At 38.1% G+C, this 15,931-nt stretch overlaps 1 protein-coding gene across 4 annotated transcripts in view; it reads right to left on the bottom strand.

Moving 5' to 3' along the window:
- LOC140999628 (paired box protein Pax-7-like) overlaps positions 1–15,152 on the bottom strand; it is a 90,680-nt gene extending 75,528 nt beyond the window's left edge. For 2 of the 4 annotated variants that reach the window (XM_073470127.1, XM_073470126.1), the window contains exons 1-4: positions 15,068–15,152; positions 13,993–14,228; positions 13,547–13,691; positions 13,200–13,328 (exon numbers count right to left, since the gene is read on the bottom strand). In XM_073470127.1, coding sequence (XP_073326228.1) covers positions 13,200–13,328; positions 13,547–13,691; positions 13,993–14,228; positions 15,068–15,152 — 595 coding nt within the window. The remainder of the gene's footprint in view (positions 1–13,199; positions 13,329–13,546; positions 13,692–13,992; positions 14,229–15,067) is intronic. The other 2 variants (XM_073470128.1, XM_073470125.1) reach the window with 1 other exon arrangement.
- Between the last annotated feature and the right edge of the window lie 779 nt (positions 15,153–15,931).

Genomic DNA, 15,931 nt, shown 5'->3' with positions numbered 1-15,931 from the left:
TGGAAAAAAATGAATTGAAAAATCCCAACTTTTGTTGTTCCACTATGAAAAAATATTTGACTGCGGCCACAAACGTATGGTCTCACAGAAAGCTGTTTCAGGCAAGTTGCATGCTCTCAACAAATGCTACATAAAACTGGCACTGAACTCAATTCAGCCCACACAAAGATGCTGGTTTTATCAGGGCATTATGTCTTAGCAAACTGCTATTAATGCAAAGTCTTTTATCTTCTTTCATCCCCGGGCACTGGCATGCATGTGTCTTTATTTAGTAGATAAAAAATAGTCATAAACAAAAATTGCAGACTGTCAATATAAACACTGATAAAGATTAGAGCTGGAAGCAAATATAATAATAAGAGGCACTCTTAAGATATACTTGACACAGCAAAGCCCTCAGTGGACAGCTGCAGGCTTAAAGAAAGCAATTGCAGGAAGTTTTAAAGAGCAATAGAATAATCTTATTTTGGAAGAAAGTAGATTAACAATCAGGGCAGCGCAGAGAAAATGACGTGATTTGTGCTTGTTGACTCTCTGTGCAGATTCTCTCAGCTTTGAAATGCACTCTGATGTGTTTGTAAGAGACGGAGGGATAGGCGTGCTTTTCATCTGCTGCTCATCACTCCAGAAGGAAAAACACTGTCCTTATTATTACCAGAGTTATCCTATAGATAGTGGTTTGCTGACCATTTCTGCCACAAATGTCTGCAGCTTGACTAACAGCAGTAGTCACTGGAAAGTGCTGGGAAAAGCTTGCAAGGCATTTAAGCAAGGTAACAACTTTAGCATAATTTCTGCTCAACAATTACCTATCACTTCTAATATTCTGTTCCTTTTAAGCTGTGGGCATGTTATAGTAGTAGAAGTAGTAGAAAACAGCTGGTCGGACCTATAACCATTTTAGGTTTTTCACTTGAAGTGGTAACTAATAACTAGGCTTGAAATGCAGACATTATGTCCGAACATCATAGGCAACTGCACGTGCTTCAAGATACAGCACTTAGAATTATGTCCCAACCTCATAATGATATAGAGTCTGCTAAAAATAAAGGCTGTTGATTTTCTATATATTGTAGGTCTGACCAAAGTGGTTAAATGTTTGATTTGTGTTTGATATTGATGCTGATGAGTGTATTTCTGTCATAAATAATCAAGCTTTAGTAAAAAAAAAAAAAAAAAAAAGGTGAAATAATACCAAATTAAAACAAAGAAGGAGCAAAATTTTATGGAGCTACACACTTCCGCATTTACATGTAATGCTGTGGCCATACAGAATTATCCATTGCTGTGCCACCAGACTACAGAGCAGCTTCTTTCCTCAGGCTGTGAGACTCCTGAACTTAGTTTGGTTTATTATTCTGCATTTAATTTTTATCAAGTAATCTGTATAGTTTTAATTTTGAATCTTGAATCTTGAATTTTTGATAAGAGATTTTAAAGTCAAATATATTGATATTCAAATACATTTTAATATTAGTTTTGTGTCATTATTTTTCTAACCAAAACAAGCCATACTTACTAAATATGCTGATTGAAACCTCAGCAGCATTTACATTCACTAAAGCAAAAGTGAAATGTAGGATCTAAAAATGGACTCATGGTCTAGATCAGGCTGAGAAACATTTTTCTACTGAATAAGCCAAACTCTGCTTACAGATACTGCTTGACTCTTTGGGCGAAAAATAAATATATGGAGTTGCGACTAAAAAGTGGGTTTGATGGGGAGACACACCCAACACAGTGAGACCCTGGATCTGTTAATCCAAGAACAGAACATTTCTCAAAATATTCATTGTCAACTGTCTTTGCTCAGTTATCTCTGCCAGCACTAAACCGAGGGATGTAGAGATCAGTCAGTTTCTCTGTCCAACACTTATTCAGGGGGTTATGTTGACCACCTGACCTTTCTAGGGGTGGGAATAACAAACTAAATCATGATAGGATTCACGATTCTTTCCCCACAATAACGATAGTATCGTGATACAACAATTCTGCGATAGTTGATAGATTGCAAGATACATCACAATATCTATCTGAAGAAAACAAAATACCCCTAAAAAGGCAAAGTGCATGAATTATGTATTTATTCACCTCATTGTGATGTCAGTTTCGCAGAATTTGAATGAATTGAGATAAAACAATGTTTAAAAAAGTGCACAGAGCCTTTATCACACACACTGACTGCAACTTGTCCATGTCTATGTGTGCCATCATTCTAATGTAAAATGGCCATAAATTAACCTATGATCTTTCTTCTTCTTCTTTTCCTTCATGACACATGTTGTCTCTCCTCAACATTAGTTTTTAATCATATGAATTAAAACCATTTCAACATCTTTAATTCCAAGTACAGAAGTAATAGTATAAAGACAACTGCTGCGAACTGCAGTGAAAAAAGTGAAGTAAGTGGACCACAGCAAACCACCCTCTGCAGATGTACATTCATTCAAAGCAGGAGCATTAGAAATGCCGATCGGCTCGGTGGCATAGAGGAGAAGCTTTCCTTTCAGTGTTTTGCTCTTGTCTAGCTCAATCGTGTCACTTTGAAGGAGTCTATTCAGAGGTATTCATGCATTTGCCTTCAGGCCACAATGGCTGTCACTTTATAAGCCTGCTTGCCTCAAGCCTTTGGGTCATGTTTCCTTTTCTTTAATAAACTTGGAGGAGTTCATCAACTCCGTCAATGGCAAAAATAGGCCCAAAATAACAGACAGCTTCCTGGTCCATTTTGGATTTTTTTTTTTCCTCCTTTTTTTCTTGTTAGTTAATGTTTGTAGCAGCTATAGATGAAACAAAGTTGTTTCATCTATAGCTGCTTAAACAGAGCTAAAACTAATATACAATTCTGACTTTCTCTTCTGGAGATGTATCAATTTGATATAATAACTTTTACTTACTTAACTTTTAACTCTCAATGACAATATGATTATGGAGCTTATCACATGAATCAGTTTTGATTAATTAAATTAATTTGAAGGCATTTTGATAATTAAGAATCACACATAATTTGTACACAAGGCAGTGCTTTTAAAAAAGATAATTTTATTTGGAAATTTATGGCATTGTAATATCCTAAACATACAATTTTGGACATGATGTTCAAGTATATTGTCACACACAGTTCCATTTAACTGAGGAAATCGGGAGTATTAATTATTTTAGCTAGGTGCACATCAGACACACAGGTGTAATATGGGTCATGAAATGCAAAGCTCACATATCCCTCGCATTTTTTTATATTTAACTGACCTGAGGACATTTAGAGCGTCTGTAACAACTATGAGTAACAGAAGCTGCCCTGTCTGACATTCAAGAAAGGAAATCAAGAGTAAGTCTATTTTATATATGATCCAGCAGATCAAAGACAACAGCCTGCCAGCCTGGACCCTCACCAGTATGTATTCAAGACCAAAAGAGCTACAGAGGATCCACTGCCCTCCACTCAGTCTTCACATACCTTAAGAAAAAGAATGCCTTCAACATTATGCTGTTTGTTGACTTCAGCTCATCATTCAAAACAATCTCACCCATGAAGATGATTAGAAAACTTAACACTCTTTGCTTGAGTACCACACTCTACAATCGGATATTGAACGTTCTCACAGTCTCCAGACAGTTCAGATTGGCCGTCACATCTCCTCTATGTTGGTGTTCAACACTGGAGCCCCCCAGGGCTGTGTGCAGTCCCCTCCTGTTCACACTGTACACCATGACTGCACTCCCAGACATCAGGAGAACTCTATTGTGAAATATGCGGACAAAACCACCATCATCAGCCGCATTATAAACACGGTGAGAATTCGTATCGGGAGGAATTCAACAATCTTGCAGGGTGGTGCACAGAGAACAATTTACTGCTCAACATCAGCAAAACCAAGGAGCTGATTGTTGATTTTAGAAAGAAGGAGGCAAAGACACACACCCCTGTCTACATCAGTGGAGCTGAGGTGGAGCAGGTGAGCATTTTTAGGCTCCTCGGCATCCACATTACTTAGAGCCTATCATGGCCATCAACACCCCAGTTAAAAAAGAGCACAGAAAAGGCTCTAGTTCCTTCAAAAACTTGAAAGGGCTAAATTTCAAGTTCTTGTCAACTTTTACAGAGGAGCAATAGAAAGCATCCTGACTGGAAACATCTCAAACTGGTATGGTTCATCAGGCCCAGGACAGGAAGGCTCTACAGCGGGTGATAAAACCACCAGAATATCACTGGTACCATCTACAGAGCATCAGTGATATCAGTGTAGTGAGCTGTCTGCACAGAGCCCAAAGATACTAAAAGACAACACCCAGTCTCCACTGTGAGACTCATGAACTCATACTGAACACTTACATTTATATAATTTTGTTTTGTGAGTAGCACACCTCTTGTTGCACAATCCTGGCTGTATAATGATAATTAAACTATTAAAATGAACCTTTAGTCTTGAATAGACACTGTTGCCCCATAATGCAATGCACAACATAAATGGAGGAGCTGCTATGGCCTTCACAGTTACCAGATCTCAATCCAACTGAACGCCTTTGGGAGACTTTGGAGTGACGTGTTAGACAGTGCTCCCGACCACCTGAGTACCACACACCTGGAGAAACTATGAGTATACTTTCATTCGCCATCCATCTGTATATTGATATCACAGTTAATTCATATTCCATAAATTGTTGCCAAGGCCTAATTAGACAGCCAATCATCTCTGAAAAAAATCTCACAATTTCAAACTAACAGCTTAGTTTGTCATCAAATGTGATGGCAAAAAACAGAACATTCTATAAGATCAGCACACTCATCCAAGGCAGGTTCTGAACAGAGAGCCGCCCCTGATTTATTTCCATAAGGATGCAGTTTGAACAACGCTCAGTTCCCATCAAGGCCCGAGAGTGTGTTAAATATGTGGCTCAAATGATTTCGATGCAGTGACGGAGAGATGGCCATTAATACACTTTCATACCTTTCTGTAGCGTAAACATTAACTCCCTCACACCACCACCCTCATTTAGAGATGAATTTAGTCACTCAATAAAATAATTCCTTCAACCATTTCCCCAGCACAGGATCTTTACATTCACCGCTAATATGAATAATCACGGTCAAATTTGGCCAATTCTTTTTTTTAAATTAAACAGAAGAAAACAGCTTATGATAGGATTTAAACATTTTTTTAAAAATTCAATAACCAGCTGCCTCTTTCAAAATTAAAGTATTCAAATAATTTATACCATTTATATAATACTTTGACAGCTTGTAAGTAAATTATTTCTTTTAATACTTCAGATTATCTGTATTTTCTTAGGTCCATATCTATTACCAAGGACACTGAGCTCATGTATTGTATTGCTCTCTCTCTCTCTCTCTCTCTCTCTCTTTATCTATGGTTGTAGCAATGTGGTGAGTGATATTTTTGACAGTTAAAAACAGATTTTTTTCCAGGCAGATTCCACTGTGTTTAGATTTAATATCATGTGTTTCACCTTACAATCCCTATTCCAAATGTGGATTAGAAAAGCAAAGCAAATAGCATCTAAATATATGTAATTCACATTCATATGTGAAAAGAAAAAAAAGAAATAAAGCCAATCACTTGTGAAACTATTTTATTTTCACATGTTTTTAGTTAATTTTTAATTTTTAGTTCACATGTGAAAATGTGTGAAAAAATGAGCAACTCACATGTGAAGAAGCAAATTGTGATTTCATGTGCCATGTGGAAATTCTAATCTGCATGTTTTACTGTATGTAATTCACATATGAAAATGTACATTTCACATTGTGAAAAAAGGCCGTTCACTTCACAGTTCACATTAGACATTATTTTCTTTTCACCTGTTAAAATTGAAGTTCACATGTGACAGCACTCGTTTTACATTTTTCACATGTGGAATTTTTTGTAAGGGTGTTTCTGTAATCTAGCCTAGTACCTTGATGTTTATTTACACCTTCATTGAAATCACAGTTTTCCTTTTAATTCTCATTTATATCTTCTCTTCATTTAAAAAGATCAAAGGCTATATTGTGTTGTCCTGTTTTAAAGCGAGTGACAGCAGAGATAATGCAAATCAACATGTAATCTACTGTAGATGTTAAGAATACGCATGTGATTTTAAACTATTTAATTTAAGAGACAGATACTTTTGTTTAATGTGTAAAAATAAATTCCGTTGTAGATGAAAGAACAAAGCTAAAAGACTTTCTCTTACATGGCAGTGCAGTATGTTTGGAGAGAATCATTTTATCCTTAAAGCCAGCAGTGTTTGATCCTGCAGCTAGCTGTGAGGCAACCGAGGCGGAGGAAGAAACCTCTGAATGGTTTGTCATAGCGGGCTCTCAGCTGTGTGCTGCTGGACTGGCAAATGAGTTGGATTAAAGCAAATATCTCACTGCCAAATCCTGACACAGATGCAGCGAACAAACCAAGCAAGCACTAGATAGCAAGTTAACGTCATAGATCCTTGATTTATTTGCCCTTAAAATATCCTTCCATTTGTAGAATAAGCAAAAATAATCACTGAGTGCGTTACTGAGAATTTTTATTAACCCAAGAATTTCTTTTAGGAACGCTCCATTTAATCAAATGCAAATACTGATGACATACTTATGATTATAGGCGTCATTTAAACTGTGGATGCTGGGGACATGTCCCCACCACCTTTTGAAATGACCAATTTTTCAAAGCATAATTAGTTAAAATGTGCAATAAATAGCTTGCACTAAGAAATGTTAACTGATGAATCAGATTAAATTACTTTTAATGTGCCGTTATTTCCCCAACCATAATTGTCTACTCTGACCTCATATGCTCATTACATTACCTAGAATCGCACATATGTTGCAGACCATTTTAAAAATGTGTTTTTCATCTGAGCTCTTATGTCCCCATCACTTTTCAACAAAAAATTACGCCATTGTTGGTGATAACTGATTTGTGTAAAAGCAATATGTTCATGAACAAAGCCTGACCAATACAATGGATTTGTTAAAATATTGTTTATATATAATATTCATGTAATGTAACTGTAGAATGACAGCATGCTCGAGTAATATCCAACTTGAGCAGCACAGCCATAGTACATGATCTCTTCAACTCTGGAGAATCTCCACAAGACCCATTGAGGGCTCATCAAAGACCAACCAAAGTGCCGCCATTTAAATAATTTGTCGTCGCCATATTGCTTGCTCCATGTGTTGTGATTTCTCTGTTTGCCATTGTTCTGTGTGTATCTTTTGTAAATGGCCTGTTAATGGGATGCCCAAGTCTTCTGACTGCCCTCAACCCTGTTTCGCCTGTTTGTTCTTTATGCACTGCTCCTCTTTTATTGGCTGTTTAGCTTCCCATTGGGTCGCCTGACAAGATTCTTGGCATTTGTCAGCCAAATGAAAGGAGGATTAAGGGAGGGCTACTGAACACTCCACGGCAGAGAAGTGGGCTGCTATTCACCTAATATACAACCCGCCTCCCAGTTCAGCAGCTCCCCTTTATATATATTTGTTTTTCTCAAAGAAATCATTGAGAAGTCCATAGTGCTACAAGAAATAAAGGACAATCAACAAGTAGGTCAATCCCGACAAAAATGCTAATGGATGTTGACAAAGAGGAGAAACCATACAATTAATACAATTAGCTGCATTTTGGGTTAAAACAATTATAACTGTGATGTTAAGCTTTAAAATAAGGTTTCACATGGGGCTGCAATCAGGGATTATTTAATTGGATGGATTTATCATTTACCCAACTTAATGGTGATAGAAATAATGATAAATGGCCATTAATATGATGTTGTCAAACTTGTTTGTCTGTTTGATAAACAAGAGAAAATGGAAAAAAGCAGCCAATACTCATGTCTGATAAGCTACAAGCAGCAAATGTCCTTATTTTATAAATTATAGTTGATTATGAAAACTGGCCTATTCATTTTTATGTACGTTTTAAGGGTAACTGATCCGTATTAAAAACCATGATACATATATTTTAATGCATGTACAATTACTGATAACATGAAAAGAACATGTAAAAAAACGTGTGAAATTATGAATAAATTCCTGTTTTTTCAAACGTGATGTCAATGTGATAAAAGGTTATATGAAATATCAAAAAATCTAGATCATGGGAAATTTTCAGAAGTGAAATGGTTGTGCACATGTGGTATATATGTGGAATGGGTTACTTATGTCAAACTCTTACATACATTTTTATGATGGATCATTTCATATATTAATGAAAGTTGAAACTTTGTTTAACCTCAGACTTAACATTAAAGAGTAACTGACTCAGTTAGTGTTATTAGTCTTATTAGTTATGTCATAATTTAATTGGTGATTAGATGTTTTTCCACTCAGGTCATGCTAAAATGAATTTTATCAGACATATTACCAAATAAAACATTCTGCTCTGAGTTGCTTCTACTTTGTGTCATTTTCTAATTTTTCTTATTTCTTGTGTATGTCTTTTGTTACACTGCTGTAGCCTGTTCCTCTGTGCTGCCACAGTGACCCAGTTTCCCCACAGGGATCAGAGAGTGATCTTCTAATGCCATCCCTGCCAGCTTCAACAGCCTGATCCAACCATTAACCCCTTCATTTTATATAAGGAAAGGAAGACTTTAATACAGGGATGCAGCCTATAAAATATTCAAAACAATTAGCAGTCCCAACTTGAGGCATTCAGTCTAAATGATACCAAACACGGTTATGGTGTGTTAGCTGAGGGGGAGTAGGAATTCACAATAGGGATAAAGCAACATTGTATTTATGTTTATTTTAGGCATGTGAAAATCTGAACTCTTTAAAGTGTTGTCCAGTGGGCACAATTGTTCCACTCAGATCGTCCAGGGAGAACAGACATACAGCAGTAGTGTTTGGGGGCTAAGACAGCTCCTGTCTCATGTGGCAAATGGGCTTTAATTAAAAGACCGGCAAGCCTGAAAGCAACGCTGGCACCAGCAAATATGATGAACTCTCATTGTGGAAGTGTCACCGCAAATGTTTCTGATAAGCAAAAGCAACAGAGGATCAAAGCCTCTAAGCTGCTCACGTTGCTCCAGCAGCTTCCTCCTTTTCTCACCTACTTTTTACTCCTCTGCTCTGAAAGTCTGAAACACAGCACATGAATCCTTTCCTCAGGTCAGCAGTCAGCTGCTGTACAAATATTTGGAGGTGTTCACCATGCTACTACTACTTCGATACTGCGATGACAACATATTTCTGTACATGAAGCTCCCTGTGTGGATTCCATGCTACATGGCACTGCTTCTGTGTTTACAAAGTATTTGTCGGGGAATGAAATTTCACCGTCATTCCACAGAAGCCGATGCTCCCTAAAGGGAAAAGTCCCATTCACTAAACCCAAAACCTCTGAAACTAGAGTAATGTCAACCTGCTGATATACACCACATGTCTATCTGATGACTTATTGATGACAAATGTTTTAATAAAGCCATGAAAAAATAAAAAATGACACACCGTGGACCAGATGAGACTGTGTTTCAGTATACATTATATAAGAATTTATCACGATGTTGCCAAATAAATTCAACACTGTTCCTGTTTCATCTTAACAAAGCGCATTGAAAACTATGTATTACACATTTCTGCTTATTTCTCAGTTGCTGCAAAAAATGCGTACACCTATACAGTAAGCAATCAGAACAATAATATTAAACCTCTAAAAAGAAGAAAATGATGACACGTGTTGTACAAAAAACAATTGGTGTTTTTCTGCACTGTGAATACAGAAATCCCAGATGTTTGTATAATTGTTAATTGCATGTTATTAATATCATTTGGACACAACTTTAAATGAGCGTGGATTGAAAATTTCGGTTTTGGGTGTGACATCATTTTGGTTTGTCATCCTAAAGATGTGTTAGTTGTAGGAAAACAACCGTGATGACTAGATTACTAGATCAATGGCCAACTTTCGGCTTTTAAGCTAGGTATATTAAAATATATAGAATATGTAAATTTGTCTATCATCACTGATTTTACTATACCAAGGACTCTATCGCGTTTTAGCCATTTTTTGTAGAAAACTGATCACAATAAAATATTATTATTATTATTATTATCATTATTATCATTATTATTGCAATATAAAATGTGATTTTATCCGAACCCGAGATGTTTCTATACTGTTTGACATATTTGTGTTGATTTGTTAAGTCAATCTGTAAAACACTAAATATACAAACTGAACTGTTTCTATGGTTGTTTAGAGATGCTCCAAATCTCCACCTTTACATTAAGATGACTACCTGCTGTTTGCAACACATGAGACCAAGATTAGGACTCGGTTTAAATTTACATTTGCTAATTCATCATATATATTTTAATTATTTGTTTCAGTTTAAAGAGGGAAAAGAACCAGAAGCTCAGATCGAGAAAATGGAATCATTAAACATTTGGGATCAATTTATTACCACAGAAGATGAGTGCGTTTCCACACAATGATTAACATGGCGATGATGATGATAATGATGATGATGATGATGATGATTATTCTTATTACTGTTGATACCATTCCTCTGTGTTGCACATTGGCCTTCAGCCCCCTTGTCTTTTTTTTAATATGTCCCTTAAAAATGTGAATTTTTGGTGCCAGGCAGCGGGGGAGAGAGGGGAGGTTAATCCCAGTTTAATACACTGAAGCACAACCCAGGATGAGGCTGTGATGATTGTGTTATCTCCAGCCAACATTTGGGTCTCCCTCAATTTCAACCCGGCAAAATAGCTGGGAGAAAGTGCAGATGGAGTGGAGTAAGTGTGCATGCCCGGGGAAAAGTGTTATAAATAGCTGCAATAGAACTTTGCACAGCCTGCGCTCTCTGTAAAGCTGCTTCTCGTCACTTCCACTGGATTTGTTTGAAAATGCTCTCTCCATCCTCACTGACGACCTTTTTTTCTTTCAACCAGGCTTATTCTGGACTCCAAAATTGCCACTGTTTTTTTTCCTCTACAGTAGGCCAGGCATATCTTTGGGAAACAGCATATTGGTTAAATGCAGCCTTAAACTCCAGATGAAGAGACTGTGCTACATGGTTTGACCAAAAGCAGACAGCCATCTAACTGTAGCCACAGAGATTACCTGCCATATCAAATATACCTGCAGCTATGAAATGAAATTAATTTTCCGTATGTGCAACCCTGATGTATTAACAACCATTAAGTATTCTGGAAAATATCATACATATTTACAATGCAGGAATTACAATGCAGCTTTCACTATTTATTTTATTTTATCATTGAATAAAATAAAAAATAAGGTCTATTATCATATTATGTTGTACATTATCTTGTTGAAAAGATATGATGATACACAGTATAGGCTTGTATTGTAAAATATGTATACATGTACATGGAATTATTTCTAGTTCTGTAAGAAAATGCAGATTTAAGAGTAGAAAAGCAGGCTATTAACTTAATATATATATATATATATATATATATATATATATATATATATATATATATATATATATATATATATATATATATATATATATATAAATCATACATTGCCTAATTATATGCTATAAAATGTATTATATATCTATCTAACAATATATTTTCTTGTACTGTTTTCGAGGCATATCTGTAAAGCATTTTATGACTGTTTTAATAGTTGAACGGAAGTATATGTATTTATAATGTAGCATATCCTCTACTATACATTAATTCTAGCATATCATATGGACAAACAGGACTTATCTGATGGAAAATGACAGGAACAGTATTCATGTATGTGTCTGTCTGTCACAGCAGCACCTCGTTCATTCAGCCGAATGCTGCTGCTAAAAAACTCCGACTCTGCTGAGAGTCTGCCAACGTGCCACCAAAAACAATCCCATGAAAGCGAAAATGAAATGAATATTTAAAAATACAATCTAAACAACACGAGAGGAAACCTTAAAATCTCATGAATTTGCGCCGCGGGCTCCACACCATGAAGTGAGCTGCTGAAAGATGAAAGTGAAAAGAAATAAAAGGCTCAATTTAATCTGCTTTAAAGCCCTTCAACAGAATGCATGTGCCTGGAACTGTGAGAGTGAGGGCTGATAGGGGATAAATATATTTCTTACTATGCCTCCGAGCTATTACACCCCTCTCCAACACAGGCGCCTATTCAACAGACACCGGTTTCATTACCAGCTGTAATAGGCTAAGTCTTCAAATTATGAAATGCCAGGGCCGGATGACAGAAAGACACAAGCTAGGCTGATCTTCTGAAGAACATGAAAAGGAGGACAGTTTACAGCGATTGAAAAAAAAGAAGTATTACCAGTCAAACCAGTGGTCAAGAATCACTGGGAGCTACAGGCCCTGTGGGTCATTAACAGACAGCTGATTCGTCATAACGCTCCAGTCAAAACATATTAAAAGTCGTATTCACAATGTGAAACATTTATTTAAAAGAAATCTAAACTGACACAGCTATCTCAAACTACAGGCTATATAAACTGCTAATTACTAAATATGTCTTCATTTGAAATTGCAATCTGGGAAAGAATGTCCCTTAAAAGTTGCATATTATTGTATTAAATTTCCGCTTAATCAATAATGCTTCAAAAACATTTATAAAATCCCGTCGAGAATAAATTATCCGGCCCATGTTTATTCCATGAAAATCTCATTTTCTTTTCTTTTTTTTTTCTTTCTTTTTTTAAGAAGGTTGACAGTTTAATTTTTTTGTGTGTTTGTCTTTTTTCTGCTGCGGGTAATATAGGCTATCTGATCAATTGGATACCTTTCAATACAATTAGGTTGTTCAGTTAGTCTTTTTTTGTTGCTAGATTGTGTTTTTCTACATGCTGTACGGTTCAGGGCCTCTGGTTTAGGTTTCCGGGTGAACTTGACGTCCACACGGAGCTCCTACAAACAGGCCGGTGGGGTCGCTGGCCCCTGGCTCCTGGTATCCCTGACAAGCCGCCTGTAATTGATATAGACTGGCACATCGGTCATCTGTCAGCATTGCTTTCAAGGGAGCGTTTAAGCAGCGCCGCAGGAGCGCGCTCCGCTCCACCGCTCCCCATCATAAATAATTAAGCGGCTCCCATGTCTGCTGGGAGATCAGCTTAAAGGAGGAAAACCCAGAGCGACAAAACGCCCGTTTAGGCCCAATTTGAGGAAAATTCACGGCGCAGACAGCAGTCCAACAGCAGCTGTCGGTCCACACGGTCTCTAACTGCTAAAACTGTGTCCTCTGACCTACCTTTGTCGCCGAGGATGCCGTCGATGCTGTGTTTGGTTTTCTTCTCTCCGTCTTCATCCTTTTTATCACACTCCTCCTCATCGTCCTTTTTTCCAAACCGAGCTCGAAGTACACGGCTGATCGAACTCACTGCGAAAAAAAGGCAGCTTAAGTAGGCCTATTATTATTATTATTATTATTATTATTATTATTATTATTATTATTGTTGTTGTTGTTGTTGTTATTATAAGAATAACACATTTGATTCACTTCTAGTGACAAGCTTGGCTACACTTTAACAGTGTTTTCTGTTCAGTTGAACAGGGAAATAGCGGAGAACTACAAAAATTAAATGAAATGTGGCTTACCAGAGGAGGCCTCACCTGAAGGGACTGTGCTTCTGTCACACACGCCGTCCTTCAGCAGCTTATCCCGGATCTCCCAGCTGAACATGCCGGGGTTGTCCCGCTTATACTCCTCGATCCGCTTCTCCACGTCCGGCGTGGCTACCTGCTGCAGGTGGGACAGCGCGACCGAGGGGACAAGGACATGGACATGTGTGAGGTCGTAAACGTGTTGAAAAAAGGAAAATAAATAAAAAAAAAAAAAAAAAAAAAGAGGACTGATGTGCATGTGCAATCAAACAGCATTAACCTGAACCGTGATGAGGCCTGGATAAATAGCCTAATGTCATTTAGCTAATTCGCTAATTATTTTTATTCTTATCATTAGGCCTATCATTGTTGTTGTTGTTGTTGTTGATGATGATGATGATGATGATGTTGTTGATGTTGTTGATGTTGCTTCTTCTCACCCTGGGTTTGCTGCCTCCTATCGCTCCGGGCCGGATGGAGCCGGTCTCCTGGTAGCGGCAGAGGATTTTGGAGACGCAGCCGTGGGAGACCCGCAGCTGTCGGGAGATGACGCAGGGCCGGATCCCGTGGTGGGCCATCTCCACTATCTTGTGTCGGATGTGGTTGGGCAGCGGCCGGCCGTTAATAAAGACCCCGCCGAGCTGGTTGACCCGTCCCTGGCCCAGAGGAGTGGACACTGTGGACGACACAAGGTCAGCAGGGAGCTGTCTAACTCTAACATTTAACCATAAGTCTGGAGGAAAATACTCCATTTTAATATTATGTTTCTTGTGCATGTCATCTAAATTGAATGTAGGCCTCAACTTATTAATAAAGCACATGCCTGTTATTATTCTTTGGCCTATTCACTGACACGTCTAAAAAATTGTAGAAACAAATGAGATTTTTCGTTGACAGATTAGCGGCTCCTCGCAGCTCAGTCCGACCTGAAGAGGAGGTGAAGGGCCTCTTGTGCCCGTCTTCATTAGGCCTATTCACCGTCACGCTGTCCAAATATTGATGTAATCCTCTGCTTCTCCTCATTGTCCTGTAGCCTATTTGATTTAAATTTCCAGGCACAGGACACTTGAAGAAATCCCACATTTTTGGTTCTCGGCTCTGTGGCTTTCCGTGGGATTTACACTCATTTTAAAATCTGTCGCAAAAACGGTCACTGGATAATAAATAAATGAAGTGCAAATTATCCTACAGGCCTATGATATTTTGCCTCATAAAAAATATTATGACATACGATCACAATGTTAATATGTGGAATGAAGATAGCCCAATCTAAATGAGAGTCCTTCATGGCAAAAAATACAAATAATAATAATAATAATAATAATAATAATAATAATAATAATAATAGGCTACCTGTTAGTCGAGGCCATTTGTCAAGCTAAAGTCCTCTGTATTTATCTTAACATATTTTTATTTTCAAATTGAGCCCTCAAGTTTTTCAGTCTCCTCACAGAGTGTCCTGTGTGCCGGGTTTAAGGCCCAGGAGCTCCCAGCTGCTTCTCCACTGAAGCCTACCTTCCAGAGGGAATCCAGTCCGGGGGTAGTTCTGTCCGGGAGCCGGGCGCATCATCCGCGGTACAGTTCCTGGCAAAGACGACATTGTAACATTTAAAAAAAAAAAAAGAGAGATACAAAAAAAAAAAAAAAAAAAAAATCAAAGCCAAAAAAAGACCGACAGCTCTCTGGACGTCCAAATCACGTGTCGATGTGTCGCTAACGAGTGTTTCAGAGGTGGCAGTGTGTGAGCGGTCCGGTGTGTGAGGGACGAGAAAAAGAAGAGATGTGTAAAGGATCAATATGAGACCTCCACAGCAGGCAGGCTAACAGGGCTCATGGAGCAGCGCAGGGAGTCCTCACACTGTTCATGTGTTCACTGTATGGAAGCGCTCTGTCTCTGACATGAGCTTATTTAACCGGTGTGAAGGACTCATCTGACGGTCTCCCGGACAAGTCTGGACCAGGCGGGCTCGAGAAGGGGGGACGGGTCGCGAGCACCGATAGGTTCTTGAGGCTTTCTCTTACTCGAGAGGGAAAAGCTCCACCAAGTTTCAGCAGCCAATGGGAATGAAGGGATAAAGATACACACACACAAACACACACACATTCACAATACGCTCACACTGAAACTCCAGCCCACATCACAAGTCTCTAACATAGACAGTAGGCTCTGCAGCCTCCACACCAGCACATCTGCCTGCCTGCACAGCACACCAGGTGGACACACACATAAACACCTGTCAAATATAATGCAATCCAATGCAATAACTCTGTAATAAACATCTGCAGGCTATTGAGCAGTGTTTGTTGCTGCAGCTGTAATGTGTCCTGTTTGTCTTGAAGCTGGAAACAAACAAAAACACATTACAATAATGCAATTCA

Source organism: Pagrus major, chromosome 7 (genome assembly GCF_040436345.1).
Source record: "Pagrus major chromosome 7, Pma_NU_1.0".
In the NCBI taxonomy this organism is placed as follows: Eukaryota; Metazoa; Chordata; class Actinopteri; order Spariformes; family Sparidae; genus Pagrus; species Pagrus major.
This window is presented reverse-complemented; position numbering and strand designations above follow the sequence as displayed.